Source organism: Idiotropiscis lumnitzeri, chromosome 20 (assembly GCF_059441095.1).
Source record: "Idiotropiscis lumnitzeri isolate Australia: NSW breed Sydney's pygmy pipehorse chromosome 20, RoL_Ilum_1.0, whole genome shotgun sequence".
NCBI lineage: Eukaryota > Metazoa > Chordata > Actinopteri > Syngnathiformes > Syngnathidae > Idiotropiscis > Idiotropiscis lumnitzeri.
Window position 1 is genome coordinate 7023001 of NC_142410.1, and position 13077 is coordinate 7036077.

Here is a 13077-nt window from a genome sequence, read left to right on the forward strand (position 1 = left end):
TGGCATATATCCGTTGAATTCAGAATTTTGTTTCAAAATGCGTAAGACATATTTGAAGGTACAAGCCGTAAACGTGCAGCGAATTGGGTCGCCCCTCTCACTATATAAGAACTTTAGTTTGCATCAGCAGTTACCCAACCCCCTTTTAGATAAGTGTGCATACATATAAGCATTATAATCTTTCCACGCAGGATTTCTGACAATTTTTTTTTTGTCTTATCAGGGCCGTGAGGGAATGACGTGCTACTATTTGACGCATGGCTGGGCGGGTCTCATCGTGGTGGTGGAAAACCGTCACCCCAAGTACTACCTCCACGTCTCCTGCGACTGCACGGACAGCTTCAACGTGGTGTCCACACGCGGCAGCCTCAAGACCATCGACAGCGTACCACCGTTACACCGGTATGGCACGGTTGATAGCTTGTGCTGGTTTTATTTTATTTTATTTTATTTTTTTTGTTTTTATTAGGTTTGGTATTAGTTTAATTTTTTTTTTTTTTTTAATGCAGTACATGGCATATTTGTTGAGTGCACGATTAAAAATAAATAAATAAGGTCACTAAGTATTGTATAATGAAGTCAATTACAAATCTCAAAAGACTTTACTTCTCCTATACAATCATAAAGCAGTCCCAAAATAAATGCATATAAAATAAACCCCAAAAGGTCGTGTATGATATTAATTGACAAAAATACAAAATAAAGGACTTTTTTGCTATGATTATAGTTCTTTTTAATTAATTTTATAAACCTAAGAATTACCTGGGGTTTTTTCTCATTTTTAAAAAAAAAAAAGCATTTCCATTTTTATTTTATTTTGTTAATGATACTTTTTTTTTCCCCATTTTCGTATTAGTTGTTTCTATAGTTTTCATTAACTGTAGAAAGGTTTTAGTCATTTGTAGTGTAGCACACTGTCTTGGAGCTTTTATATTTCGGGTGAAAATGAGCACAAGTAGAGCTGTGACAGCTCATTAATCTTCTTCTGAATTTAGGCTGCATGCGCACCTGCAAATTTTTCACTCGTACCGACACATGTTATATGACAGAGTTATGACCCATATAAAAGGTACTTGTGAAATGTCACAGACTTTTTTTTTTTTTTTTTTGCTTCTCTTACAGATCTCTTTTTTTTTCATAATCACTCACTCGAACTTCAGGTCTGTTACCTGAATTCTACCTTCACAAAGACAATAATTAGGCTTACAACGAGTCCAGGGTGTACCCCGCCTCTCACTTAAAGTCATCGCTATAGAAAATAGATGGATGTATAAATGCTTTTTTCAATATGTACAGTATAGATATATATTATTTTTACATTTCCTTCAATTCAGCCTACTAAAATTTAATCATCTCGCCTCTCTGGGTTTCTCTCTGTCTCCCCCTGCAGGCAAGTTCTGGTGGTGCTCTCCCAGCTGGAAGGAAACGCCGGCTTCTCCATCACGCACCGGCTGGCTCACCGAAAAGCCGCCCAGGCCTCCCTGGGCGACTGGACGCCCACCAAAGCCACCCACAGCCCCCAGCTCACCCCGGACATCGACGGCCTGCACCGCCCCCGGCCGCTATGACCGCCGTCCAACGTGGCGCGCTTCTCCAATGAACGGTCAGACCACTGGAACGCTGAGCGAGTGGCACGCGCAACACCAAGAACACGGACAAAGATGTGGAATAACGCGCATCTGAATGTATCCATCAACACTGAAGCTTTCTTCTGGCCCCTCAGGATGAACGAGGGCGGACTCGCTCAGCTCTCAAACCCAATGGACCACTTTCAAGTGTCAAAATGCGTGCGGTACAAGCGCTGTATGTGGATTCCCAGTGCTGTAACTACTGAGCCATTTACAAGACTTCTTCCCTCCACTTTCCGCCCACTCGGTGAAACAACCAAGGGGAGGGCTGGGGGACATTTACTGTATCCCACCCCACCGACAATATGGTACCTATTGAGCCAAACCTACCTTTGTTTTTGTTTTTTTAATTATTTTTTTCCTTTTGACCATGCAGGTACAGTATCTGTCTTACACGTTTCATCCGAATAGTTTTGTGGTGCATGTTCAAAATGTCTTAGAAAAGTTCACACTCTGTGTCTCTAACTCAGGACCAAACGTGTGTCATTTGCACCGGGATAGAGTGAACCCCCGCCGATTATTCGCTTCTTCATGAATTTAATCTTCATTTAGTCAGGCTATAGCCTCCTCTAAAAAGAAAGAACGTACATGATTTTTAGGGTTGGTGTCAATTACAGGGCAGATTTTCAATTCGCAGTGGTGCACTGTACCACATTTTAACTGATTGATCCATGGTGGATTTATTTCCCGTAAGGGATTGCTGGTACGACATCTTCAGGCGCTATCACTCCATAGCCAGTAGCACCATTACTACTAAAGTATTGGGACACCGAACTGGAAACACCTTTTTCACATTTTTGGTTGGAAATGTCGTTCATGCACCGGACCGTTTCATCTAAATCCAAACTCCAGATTGATTTGAGTGAATATGAGGTTTTTCTCAATACTTTTGTACTGCTCCTTCCTTAATTAATTCACTCCTCTCCCGATTGGTGCAGTCTAAACGCTAAAGGCGACAGGATTCTCTTTCTTCTTCCGCACTTAGTTTAATTCCCAACTGCCCGGATGTGCACAACTCACTCTCGCTCTAACTGAAGTGAATTAATTCTGCGTCTTCCCCTCGGAAGGTCACCCCGATATTTGTCTACTAGTCTCATTTTGACACTTTTTGAGTGTTTGAATGAAGTCCCAGAGCAGCTGTTTGGACAGCCAGCCAGCTGACGTCAGCGAGTCTCTAGAGAGGGGGAGGCGTTGAAGTTTACATTGGCAGCCTTTGTTTACCAAAGCGTGAGAATCCAGGCAGATATCCTGCAAAATTGCCCCATCACAGCTTTTTAATTTGAATATTTCAATCATCAAAATTTGCACTTGAAAGCCACAAAGCAGCGGACTTGTTGACTGGGCTAGTTTGAATGCAAATGACACACACAGATAAGGCGTTTTACATTTTAGCCATTTTCTTCCAGCCGTGATTTTATCTTTTAAAACATCTTGTAAATGTTTCTGCAATATAAAGCAGCTGTAAATATGCCCCCCCCACACCCTCAAAGAAACATGTACAATGACCACTTTTAGATATTTGCACTGAGCAGCTGTGCAATTTAATTTATTTGGATCAGGCTTGTTGTCGAATGATTTGTCACTGAGAAAGAATGTATTGGTGTGAGGTCACAACGAATCACTTTTTTTTTGTTTTATTGTCACTTGGGCTCTTGCTGGTGTCCCCCAGTCCTCTCCCCGCGTCTTTATCCATGTTTCAGTGGCGCCCCCTGCTGCTAGTTCGAGGAGGCTACAGCTAGAGACATCACGCCGTCCTTTGAAAAATGTACAGGTGCAAACGCTTAACACACGAGTCGTGTTGTGTTTTGAAATTAAAAAAGAAAAAGTAAACTAAACTTTTAAATGAGTAGTTAAACCAACAAACAGGAGCCTAATGCTGACAAATGTGATATAATACTTTATCAATCCTTTTGGCGGGTAGGGGTGTGAATATATGTGTATAAATATGTATGTTTTAATATTTCTATCTCAGGTTCCAGTGGACCAAATAAAATTTCTTTTTTTAAATTAATCACAATAGTTTTTGTTGTATTAAAGTCTGGTTGGTTGATTGGCAAAGCACTTCATGAAGCACTTCGACTCACTCCTTGACACCAAGATTCCACAAGACGGCGGTAAAGCACTGTTAGAAGCGCCTCAATTTAATTTCAACATAGTTCCTTGGCAACAAACCACTACACAAATTCCTCAACTCGTTTCAACCTACAGTAGCGGCCGTCCATTAAGATGGGAAAAGAGCACGACATGAAGACCCCCGATTCACTTCAGCATATTTCCTCAGTATCAAGATGGCGGCAAAGCCTCACATGTAGCTTCTTAACGCACTTCATTATAGTTCCTTGCCACCAAGCTGCTATAAGAACATTTATGTACATGTTGTGATGTAGAATGGAAAAAAAAACCAACAACAAAAAAACTCGCCCTTTTTGTTCTGTCTTTTGAAAGATGTTCCCTCCCGCTTTCCCCTCTCCCCAAGCCCTCTCTCCCTCCCCACATCGTCTGCGCTCCCACTTTAGACCCTCGAGGGGTACATGAGTGGAAGACACCCCGCACGAGGAGCTGTCAATCACTCCTGAACTAAAGAAGAGAAAACAAGACCTTCACAAGAAATTGGCTGCAACCAAGAGGTACGGCGGCTCAAATCTTACTCTGGTCCTTTGACGTATCTCCGACTGCACAGCTGAAAATGTGATAAGACTCGGGTTAAATAGTGCAAGGACTGCTTGTCTGTTGATATGGCGCATCTTAATTAGATGAGTCGTGACGGTGTTTTATGTGCAAATTCTGAGGGCAAAAGTGTGCCTCTGTGTTCCCACTAACTGAAAATGTGCATTAAACTGAGAGAGGAAGTAGTTAATTTTAATGATCAGCTAGAGATGGTGTGTGACTGTAGAAAGATGTTGAATATATAATGCAATAATTCCTATATATATATATATATATTATAATAATCAACACAAAAATAATAATATTGTAATTATTGCATTATATATATATATATATATATAATGCAATAATTACAATATTATTATTTTTGTGTTGATTATTATAATTATTAAATCAATCCGAATAATATAAAGACAACAATTTTTTTGAAGGACATCATTATTTTTCCTGGGAATGCTTGATTATTATTATAAATTGTGACTCACGGATTTTATTTATTTTTTAAACATATATGACATGAAATATGATGATGATGCTCATTATTTCATCATTTATTATTTTATTATTCAAAATATTTCTCCATTTTTCTGTGCGGAAGGAAGTTCCAATCATGGCATCCCAGACCCCGGCACACCCGCAGTCTTGCACGCCAGGCACCGGTAGCGTCTTTTCGGACCAGTCCGGCTTCTACTCGCTGGACTCCAACGTCCCGGGTCTCTCCAAGGTGATCCTGAACAAGCTCAACTTGAATGACTATGGGCAGTACAGGTAGACATTTCCAACCCATTCAACATCCCGCCCCCACCTATTTTTTTAATTTTATTTTTAATTAATTATATAATATAATATATTAAATTATTTTCAAATTTATTATATACAATGCTGACATATGCAATCAATTTTGATTGAACGCTTAGGGCTGCCCTGGAGGGAAAAAAGACAGGAATTGCCTTCCGCAACTATAAGGAAATGTTCCAGAAGATGGAGGAGACCTTTAAATTCTGCACAGGTTGCAACAAACTTCCAGAACATATCGGCGAGGGAAACACGCTGAAGCGTTGTTTCAAGTGAGTCAGATACTCAATACAAATTAATTAATAAAAATAAAATCAATTAATGCATTTTAAAAGGAAAATAACATGCATTGTATAAAAATGTAATAAAACATATAGAATGTAAATAAATGAACTGCTATAATAAACGTAATTAAGTACCTGGTATCTATGGTGTGCCTTTAAGGGGCGTGGCCTAGTGACTGACATCAGGTGCTGAACTTTCCATTTCTAATACCAAAGTTTCGCATCGGTATTCTTCGACTTTGGCACCACGGTTGAGAAAATGTGGACGTTGTCCAGGTGTATATATAACTAAGACCTTCTGAGTGTGAATCAACCCCATGGAATTCGACAGACCATAAAACACACTTACGGATGTCTCTTGTGTCAAAGCATTCCGTAATATACTTTGCAGCCTACTTTTTATGTCATCGATTTAAAGCAAGGTAATGCGATAATATGACAGCCTCAGATTCATTATGATGATAAATTTGAATACCGGTCCTAGTCTAGATATCGTAAGCAAGCCCGGATCACCAGCAGTACTTCACTGGCTTATTATAATGGCAGGACACCTCTCGTGTTAGCCCAACCACCAATGCTAGCGTTACTTTTCAGAGGTGTGCGTATTTCTCAAACAAAGTTTATTGTACAGCAAGAAGATAATAAGTATATACTAATCCCTAATCACCATTTTTAGTGTCTGATAATGAGGGTGGACCAGCCAGGAAACCTCTCCTGTCACGTTAGCGTTAGCATCAATGTGAATGTTACTTTTCCAAGTGTGTGTACTCCTCATATAAACATTTTTATTTTTGCACATAATAATGCCTAATAACGTTTTTTGCTGACCTTTCTTAATACTATTCCAACCAGAACGTTTTTCTTTTTTGTTAGCATAAATGCTAATGTGCCCTTTTTGAGTTATACTTATTAGTCCCTAATGAGCTCGTTTGGAGTGGTGGACTATCCAGGCCGCTTTCCGTTGTAAAATTAGTTTGAAATTTAGGTGAAATGTTTTGGGAATAGTTTGGTAATTACTATAAAGTCAGTTCTAAACATTTTTACAGAGCCATCGGGGCTTGGTTCTAAAGCACCGCAAGTGAGGAGGGTTGCTTTAATGTACACGCACCGCTTGTTTTTTCAGCCGTTTACCTTTGTGTGTTTTTCCCTGTTGGGAATTCAACTCCTGTTGCTAATTAGAAAAGCTCTCCCAACTGTATTGGTCTTTAGACTAGCACGTAACCCCCCCCCCCCAAGAGCCCACAACTCTTACTCACACACACACACACATACACGTACACGAACGCACTAAAAATTCTCAGCTGCTTCCGCCGCTCTCCATGGTCATTATTGGAAGCAGCTGATGTTTAATGCTGATTCGCCAACATGCAATAAAACCTCCTTGTCCGTCACTGCAACATGTCATAATTTCTGACTTTTCGACCTCTATTTGCCTGCACATTTATAACCGAAGCTTGTTTTGAGTCACACGAATGAATGTTTTTTTTTTTTTGATTGATTGATTTTAGTATGCTAGTAAATTTTCAAGGATGTAAAAATAATCTAATCCCTCTGTCAGAGCAACTCATTACATCACGGCGGTATTTATTTTGTGTCAAGGACAAAGTTTATTTCCTGACACAAACAAAACCTTCGCGTCGGTGGCCTGCTGTTAGCTTTATGCATCTTGCACTCTATGTCGCGCATGTCATGCAAAGCATCCATGTGGGATTTTATGACATGGCTCGGTTCACCACCAGATTCCAGCGTATTGTTTTGCATTTATTTTGAGCAAAAGTTCTAATCAAGGCATGGATTTATTCACGCAGGGACAGATTTTATTTTTAACATTGGCAAGGTAAAAGGTAAAAAAAATAAATAAATAAAAAATTAAAAATTGGTAAGATTTCTACAAAGTATGAAAAATTAATGGAATTGTTTATTTATTATGAATTTAATACATATTTGATAGACTAATTATTATTAATATTATGTTTCTGTTTCTTGTGTCCCACCTGACTGCGATAGGTGTTTAAACGTCTACTACTGCTCTAAGGATTGTCAAGTCAAGAACTGGCCTCGGCATAAAAAGTTCTGCAAGACCTTGCGTCTGGTAGCCATCGACAGGCTGGTGGAGTGGCTGACGTTCACAGGTGAAACCACTTGATAGAAAAATCACACCAATGAGACAGCATAAAAAAATTAAGTACTTCCCCCCCTCACAGGAGACCTTCCACTTCCTTCCGAGAAGTGGTCCAAGTCAGCTGCTGAAATAAACACCTGGCAGGACTGGCTCGCCCTGCAGGAGGACCACCTCACGGCACGTCTGGGCGCCATCCTGACCTGCGGCAATATGGACGCCCTGTGGCGGAACGCCAACAGGGCCCGGCCGGACGACGGCGACCTGCGGCAGTCTGTGTGGCGCGTTCAGAGCGAGTTCCTCTCCCGCGTCCTCACAGTGGGCTCGGCCCTGCGGCGCTACAAGCTAAACCCTCACGCTAAACCGCTTACCATCCACATAGCAGGGGCATCCCATAATGAGACCATGGGGGCCCGGGTGACCGACTATGACGAGCTTAACAACATGTTCCCGGGGCACCAGGGCATGGAGGTGGTCATGGTGGGACCAGAGGTGGTGCCGGGTCCTATCATGCGGCCCCCTCTCACAGCCTTTGGGCCCAAGAAAAGGGTTTACATCAGCGCATACAAGGGCCTCTACCATCAGTTCTGGGAGGACGTCATCGAGAAGGAGGAAGCTGCCAAACCAGACCTGGTGGTTGGATTTCATCCAGGTAGGTTAAAAAAAAAATAATAATTCAACTGTTTGGCCTTAGCCACCCGGTGGTAGTATAAGACAGACCGATAAAAACAGTTTGTTTGGAAATCGCAACTCCTTTCTCAACTCATCAGTACGGCACTAATATGAGTCATTCTTTGCAGAGGATAAAGAATATGTGCACATTTGTTAAAGGGTTGAGCGCACCCAAGCAAAGATACCATTTACCATTAAGCTATCAGAAATATAAGATATGTAGTTGATTTAAATACACATTCTGTCTTAACATTTTTGTCAGGTTTAAAAGGTCCTGACGCCTTCATTAGACTGAATTAAATGCAGAGAACCAGAGGAATAACCAGGGAAGGTTTTGTCTTTTCTCCATCGCGATGGGAGGAGAAGCCAGGAAGTGAAGTAGACGTCTTGCCAGTTCACTCTCCCGCACTCTCACTGACTCCTTCGCCCATCCCTCTGGACTTTATTCAGAGAAAAACGAAACCTATGGAAAGTGAAACTTAAAACAAGCGTGTGGGTGTGCGCATGTGTGCTGAAGCAATGATGTGCGTGTCTGTGAGTGTGTGTGTAATTATCATTGATACAAATAGTGTATAAAAAACATGATTAAAAATACACAAACTATTTACATACTCTCACAATTTTACACGTCGTTTGACAATAAATTACGTACTTACATATTGTGGCTTCATGAAACTTGAAATGTTAAACTGATATAGCCACATATTTTTGGGGGTTATTCTTTTCATCTGATTTATGATTTACTGACATATTTTTACGCCACATGTGTTTGGTGGAATTTTGCCAAGTTGTCGTAAAATACGACAAGTCAAAGTGGATATATGTCAACAATTTTAATTGAAGTACAATACAGGTTTATTTGTTGCTTGTGTTTGTTTAAAAAATATAAAAAGGGAGAGGCCCTTGAAAAAAAATAATCTCACATTAAATCGCAATAGGAATATTGAGAGGAGAACAAAAATCACAATGAAATTATTTTTCCAAATCAAGGCGCCACTGTACTTGCTCGCTTGAAAACAATCAAAGGAAAATTTCACCTTGGGTAAAAATAGAAGAGGTCCAAAAAACAAAATCTTCTTTCCAATTATCCTCCCATCTTTCAGAGAACACAGCAAATTAGATGTTTAACTCGCAAGAACCGCTCTATTCATTAGCCCCTTGGCTTTTATTGGAGATTGTTGGCGATTAATGGGAGCAGCTGGGAATACACTTTTACTGGCTGGCAGCATAATGGCCGCTAGCTGACCTCTTGAAAGTGTGGGGATGTGCTCCCCCTCGCTCTTATTCACGCAGGGGCACTTCTTCCTTGATGATTCATAATTCAAAGTGTCTCATTTTTATATAATAATATATATAACAATATAGACAAATAATTAACAATTCAAACACAAAACGTACAAGAAGGAGTCTAAAGTGATGTCATACACACTTATTTAATCATCTGTTATTACTAAATATATAAATGAAGGCTCGGAAAAATATAGCGCAATGAACGCCAGCTCATAAAAGTGGCACTATATGCTGACACCTCCTATATGAAATCGCATCACAAATCCGATGTGCAACCCTTTAACCCACCAAGCAGCAGTTAAAGCCCGACCCGGCCGCACCCATGACCTCCACCCTCAGCGGCTCACTTGTCGCCGTGGGCTAAATATACGAGTGAACTACCTCGAGAGAGGCTGGCTGTGTATCGGCTCACGGTTGGAGGGCACCAGGACGCTTTACAAAGCAGATGAATTGATTGATTTGATTGATTCATTCAATCAGCTTCGGTAAAAACAACAAACCAGTTTTTCAATGTATTCAGTTCACTTTTCACGGTATTTCGTAGCTGTTCATGGTGATTATTGCCAGCACAGTAGAGAGTCGTCTCATCAGAAAATAAAACGTATTGTAAGTCTTCAAGAAACATTGCATATATCATTCATTCATGATATGAATAATTTGGGGCCTATTACAGAACCTTGAGGTACCCCAAAAGTTATCTGTGCTAAGAAATATATGGAGATAAAATTCAAACCGAAATTCAACAACAACAAAAAAAGGAGTAAAAATTGAAATGGCCCTCGTAGCACTTCACACTGCTGTCACATCAACCTGACGATGACATACCAGGAGCAACTGGGGGGGGGTTCCGTATTTTGCTCAAGGATACATCGACATGGTCACAATGGCCGGGGATCGAGCCCGCAGCGGCCACTCTACCAATGAGCCATGCTGCCCCAAAATTAAAATAAAATATGCAACGATAGTATTTTTTTCAGAGGATAAAGAATATATGCCTCTGAGTAAAGCGATTGTGTCTGTCTATGTGTTGCTCTAAGTTTTCTGTTCAAATATCCATTGCTTAAAAAGCTCACGTAACGATGCTAATAATTAGCACATCTATGGAATTTTCCATTATGTATTAGCATGAAGCTAGTTGAAGCATTTTCTGTTTAGAAATTCATCTATTGGTGGATTTTTTTTTCTCCATAATCATATTAACATAATTGTATTATATGGCTTGACTCATGTCTCTCAGATATGACATATCACATTGCAAAATACAGAACTCGGAAAACACGTTTCTGCGTCACTTTATGTACTAAACCTCACCCAACTGTCCTGTTTAACAAGTCCTAATTCAATGAGAGAATCTCAAAGAGATATTCCTAGAGGCTAATCTAAATCTTTATCCTGCATAAAGGCCAAATTCTCATTAGTGCCACACGATTATTGCAATTAATAGCCAAAATGCAGCGAGTGCGCGTTCTCTCCCCCGAGGGTTCAAACATTAAATCCTTGTTTAAATTTTTTTATCTTGATGAGAAGCTCTAACCTGGGGCAGGGTGAAACAGCTGAAGCTTAAATGAATTTGTTCAGCTGACTGTGCTCATATTTCCGCACCGTGGATAGTTTTGTTTTGTACACTCAATGTCAGCTGGCACCCGCCAAAAAACGTAAGACCCTATTGATCAGGGAGGGGGCGTCGAAGCCAGCGCGGGGACAGATAGGCAAGGGTGGATCTAACCGGAGGCCCAGTTGAAGGGAGAGCGAGTCATACGACACGCGGTCGAATAAATCAGCGTCAGGGCGAAAGTGACAACTGGCGGCTAATGTGAGGATGCCGGATTATCCGGCAGGTCGAAGCCGGATTTTAGCTCTCGCTTGTCAACACGTAAGTATCAGGAGGCCACTGTGGATTTGCACCTGCTGGGAAAAAAAGGTGATGGACTTTCCTTTACTCATCTAAACACGATCAGAAGCACAAACTTACATTTACAACCCAAATTCTAATACTTGTTTCAGAACCAAACTACTTTTGAAAAAACATACTTTAAGGACATAATCAAATTTGAATGTAAAGATTTGTACAGTTTTCGCGTTATGATTTCCATGCTGCAATTTATTTCATTGTGCTGCTCCTTTTAGTGCAAATGTTTCATTTTGATTTAACACAGATAATCAGTCTGCCATTATCCACCGCTATCTGACGTTGACATTTGGCAACGTGGTAATGTGGTGCTATTAAGAGCTGGATTAAATCTGCTAAATCCCCACTGTAGGCCCAGGTAGCAAATGGCAAATAAACCCCAAAACAACAGATTTGTTTAGGAGGATAATCCTCACAAAAATATCTTGTGCAGAAATCAGGTGCCAGATGTGTGAACTCTTTGACATTGATTATTTTTACCCTCTCCTTCATGAGCTAATTAGTCATCCCTTTGCAGGTTTCCACGCCAACCAGGGTCTGGTGGAGGGTTGGCTCCCCACCCTGCTGCTGCTCCGAGACTACAACATCCCTTCCTATTTCACAGTATACAGGTCAGTCATCTAGATCAGAACGTTGCTATGACAAATTACAAAATATATTTGTTTGAAACGCAGTATCACGGGAGTCGGATACGACAAATAATTGTAATTTGTCCTTAAAAAAAGACTGCAGACACATGACTATTCATACAGTGGCAGAGGCTGACATTATACAGGCCCATGATACAGTACAGTAACTCTGCTGCCCTCTAGTGGCATTCACTGCCAGTGCAACGTCAAGGCCCAGTCACCTTATTGCTTGGATACCGACAGAGAAGAGGAAAATGTCAAATTGTCGTAACGTTGCACCAGTTGAACGGCATGACACCACCCCACCCTTAAATTCTGTTATAAATTACACACCAGTATAAACAATATAAAACTTTAATTGTTGTTCCGACAGCGACATGGAGCTCAAGTACTCGCTGCAGATCCTGCTGGAGTTGGAGATGGACGTCAGGGAAAGCGGGGTTAATCCGTTCACATCGCAGAAACCAGAGCAGGTGCAGGCGTGCCCCAACAAACCTGCAGTGTACTGTAACTCGCACTACATCGCTTTCCAAGGACTGATGCCAAGGGAGCACTTAGAGGAGGTCAACTGAAGGATGACTGTATGCTTGGGGAGTTATCTTCTTTTCCAGGGGAAAGACTGAAAACTTTATATTACGAGTAGTGCCCTAATGCAAACCCCCCCCCCCCCCCCCCCCTCCGTTTTCCTTCCTTTAAATGCGTTGGTAGTGTTGCATCTTATTTTTATTTTTATTTTATTTTATAAATTAAAAGAAATAAGTAATCTCACAGTATTCATCGAAATACGTTGTTGCAATCATCGGCGTGTGGTGGTTGTTTTCTATATAGAAACTACAGAAACAAATGTTTTGGTCAATTCGAATGTTTATCCTCGATACAACACTGACCTCTCGTGGACACAACACGTAAGTGCGCAATCCTCGATTCAAACTGATGGCCTGAAAGTCTTTAAACTAATAAATATGATTCCCCCCTCAAAGAAAAACAACCTGCAGTAATGAATGGGTATGTAGATAAATGATTTTATTTCGACTTTATTGTTTTATATTGCTTCACCTTGTGACGTCACATCGTACATTCGTAG

At 40.7% G+C, this 13077-nt stretch overlaps 2 protein-coding genes across 5 annotated transcripts in view; both read left to right on the forward strand.

Annotated features, from left to right (window-relative positions):
* Nucleotides 1–3621, forward strand: part of capn15 (calpain 15) — a 29510-nt gene extending 25889 nt beyond the window's left edge. For all 3 annotated transcript variants that reach the window (XM_088284471.1, XM_088284472.1, XM_088284470.1), the window contains exons 11-12: nucleotides 224–402; nucleotides 1391–3621. In XM_088284471.1, the coding sequence (XP_088140597.1) occupies nucleotides 224–402; nucleotides 1391–1568 (357 nt within the window). In that variant the 3' untranslated portion in view covers nucleotides 1569–3621. The remainder of the gene's footprint in view (nucleotides 1–223; nucleotides 403–1390) is intronic.
* Nucleotides 3622–4114: 493 nt separating this feature from the next.
* LOC148317359 (putative protein MSS51 homolog, mitochondrial) lies at nucleotides 4115–12655 on the forward strand. 2 transcript variants are annotated; one of them, XM_088284892.1, is made up of 7 exons: nucleotides 4115–4255; nucleotides 4894–5063; nucleotides 5213–5362; nucleotides 7382–7506; nucleotides 7579–8145; nucleotides 11882–11975; nucleotides 12367–12655. In XM_088284892.1, exons 2-7 carry the CDS (start codon nucleotides 4906–4908, stop codon nucleotides 12563–12565), a joined length of 1293 nt encoding a protein of 430 aa, XP_088141018.1. In that variant the 5' UTR covers nucleotides 4115–4255; nucleotides 4894–4905; the 3' UTR covers nucleotides 12566–12655. The 2 variants fall into 2 exon arrangements, with proteins under 2 accessions (XP_088141018.1, XP_088141019.1); XM_088284893.1 differs by having other exon boundaries at nucleotides 4221–4255; nucleotides 4898–5063.
* The last annotated feature ends 422 nt before the right edge of the window (nucleotides 12656–13077 follow it).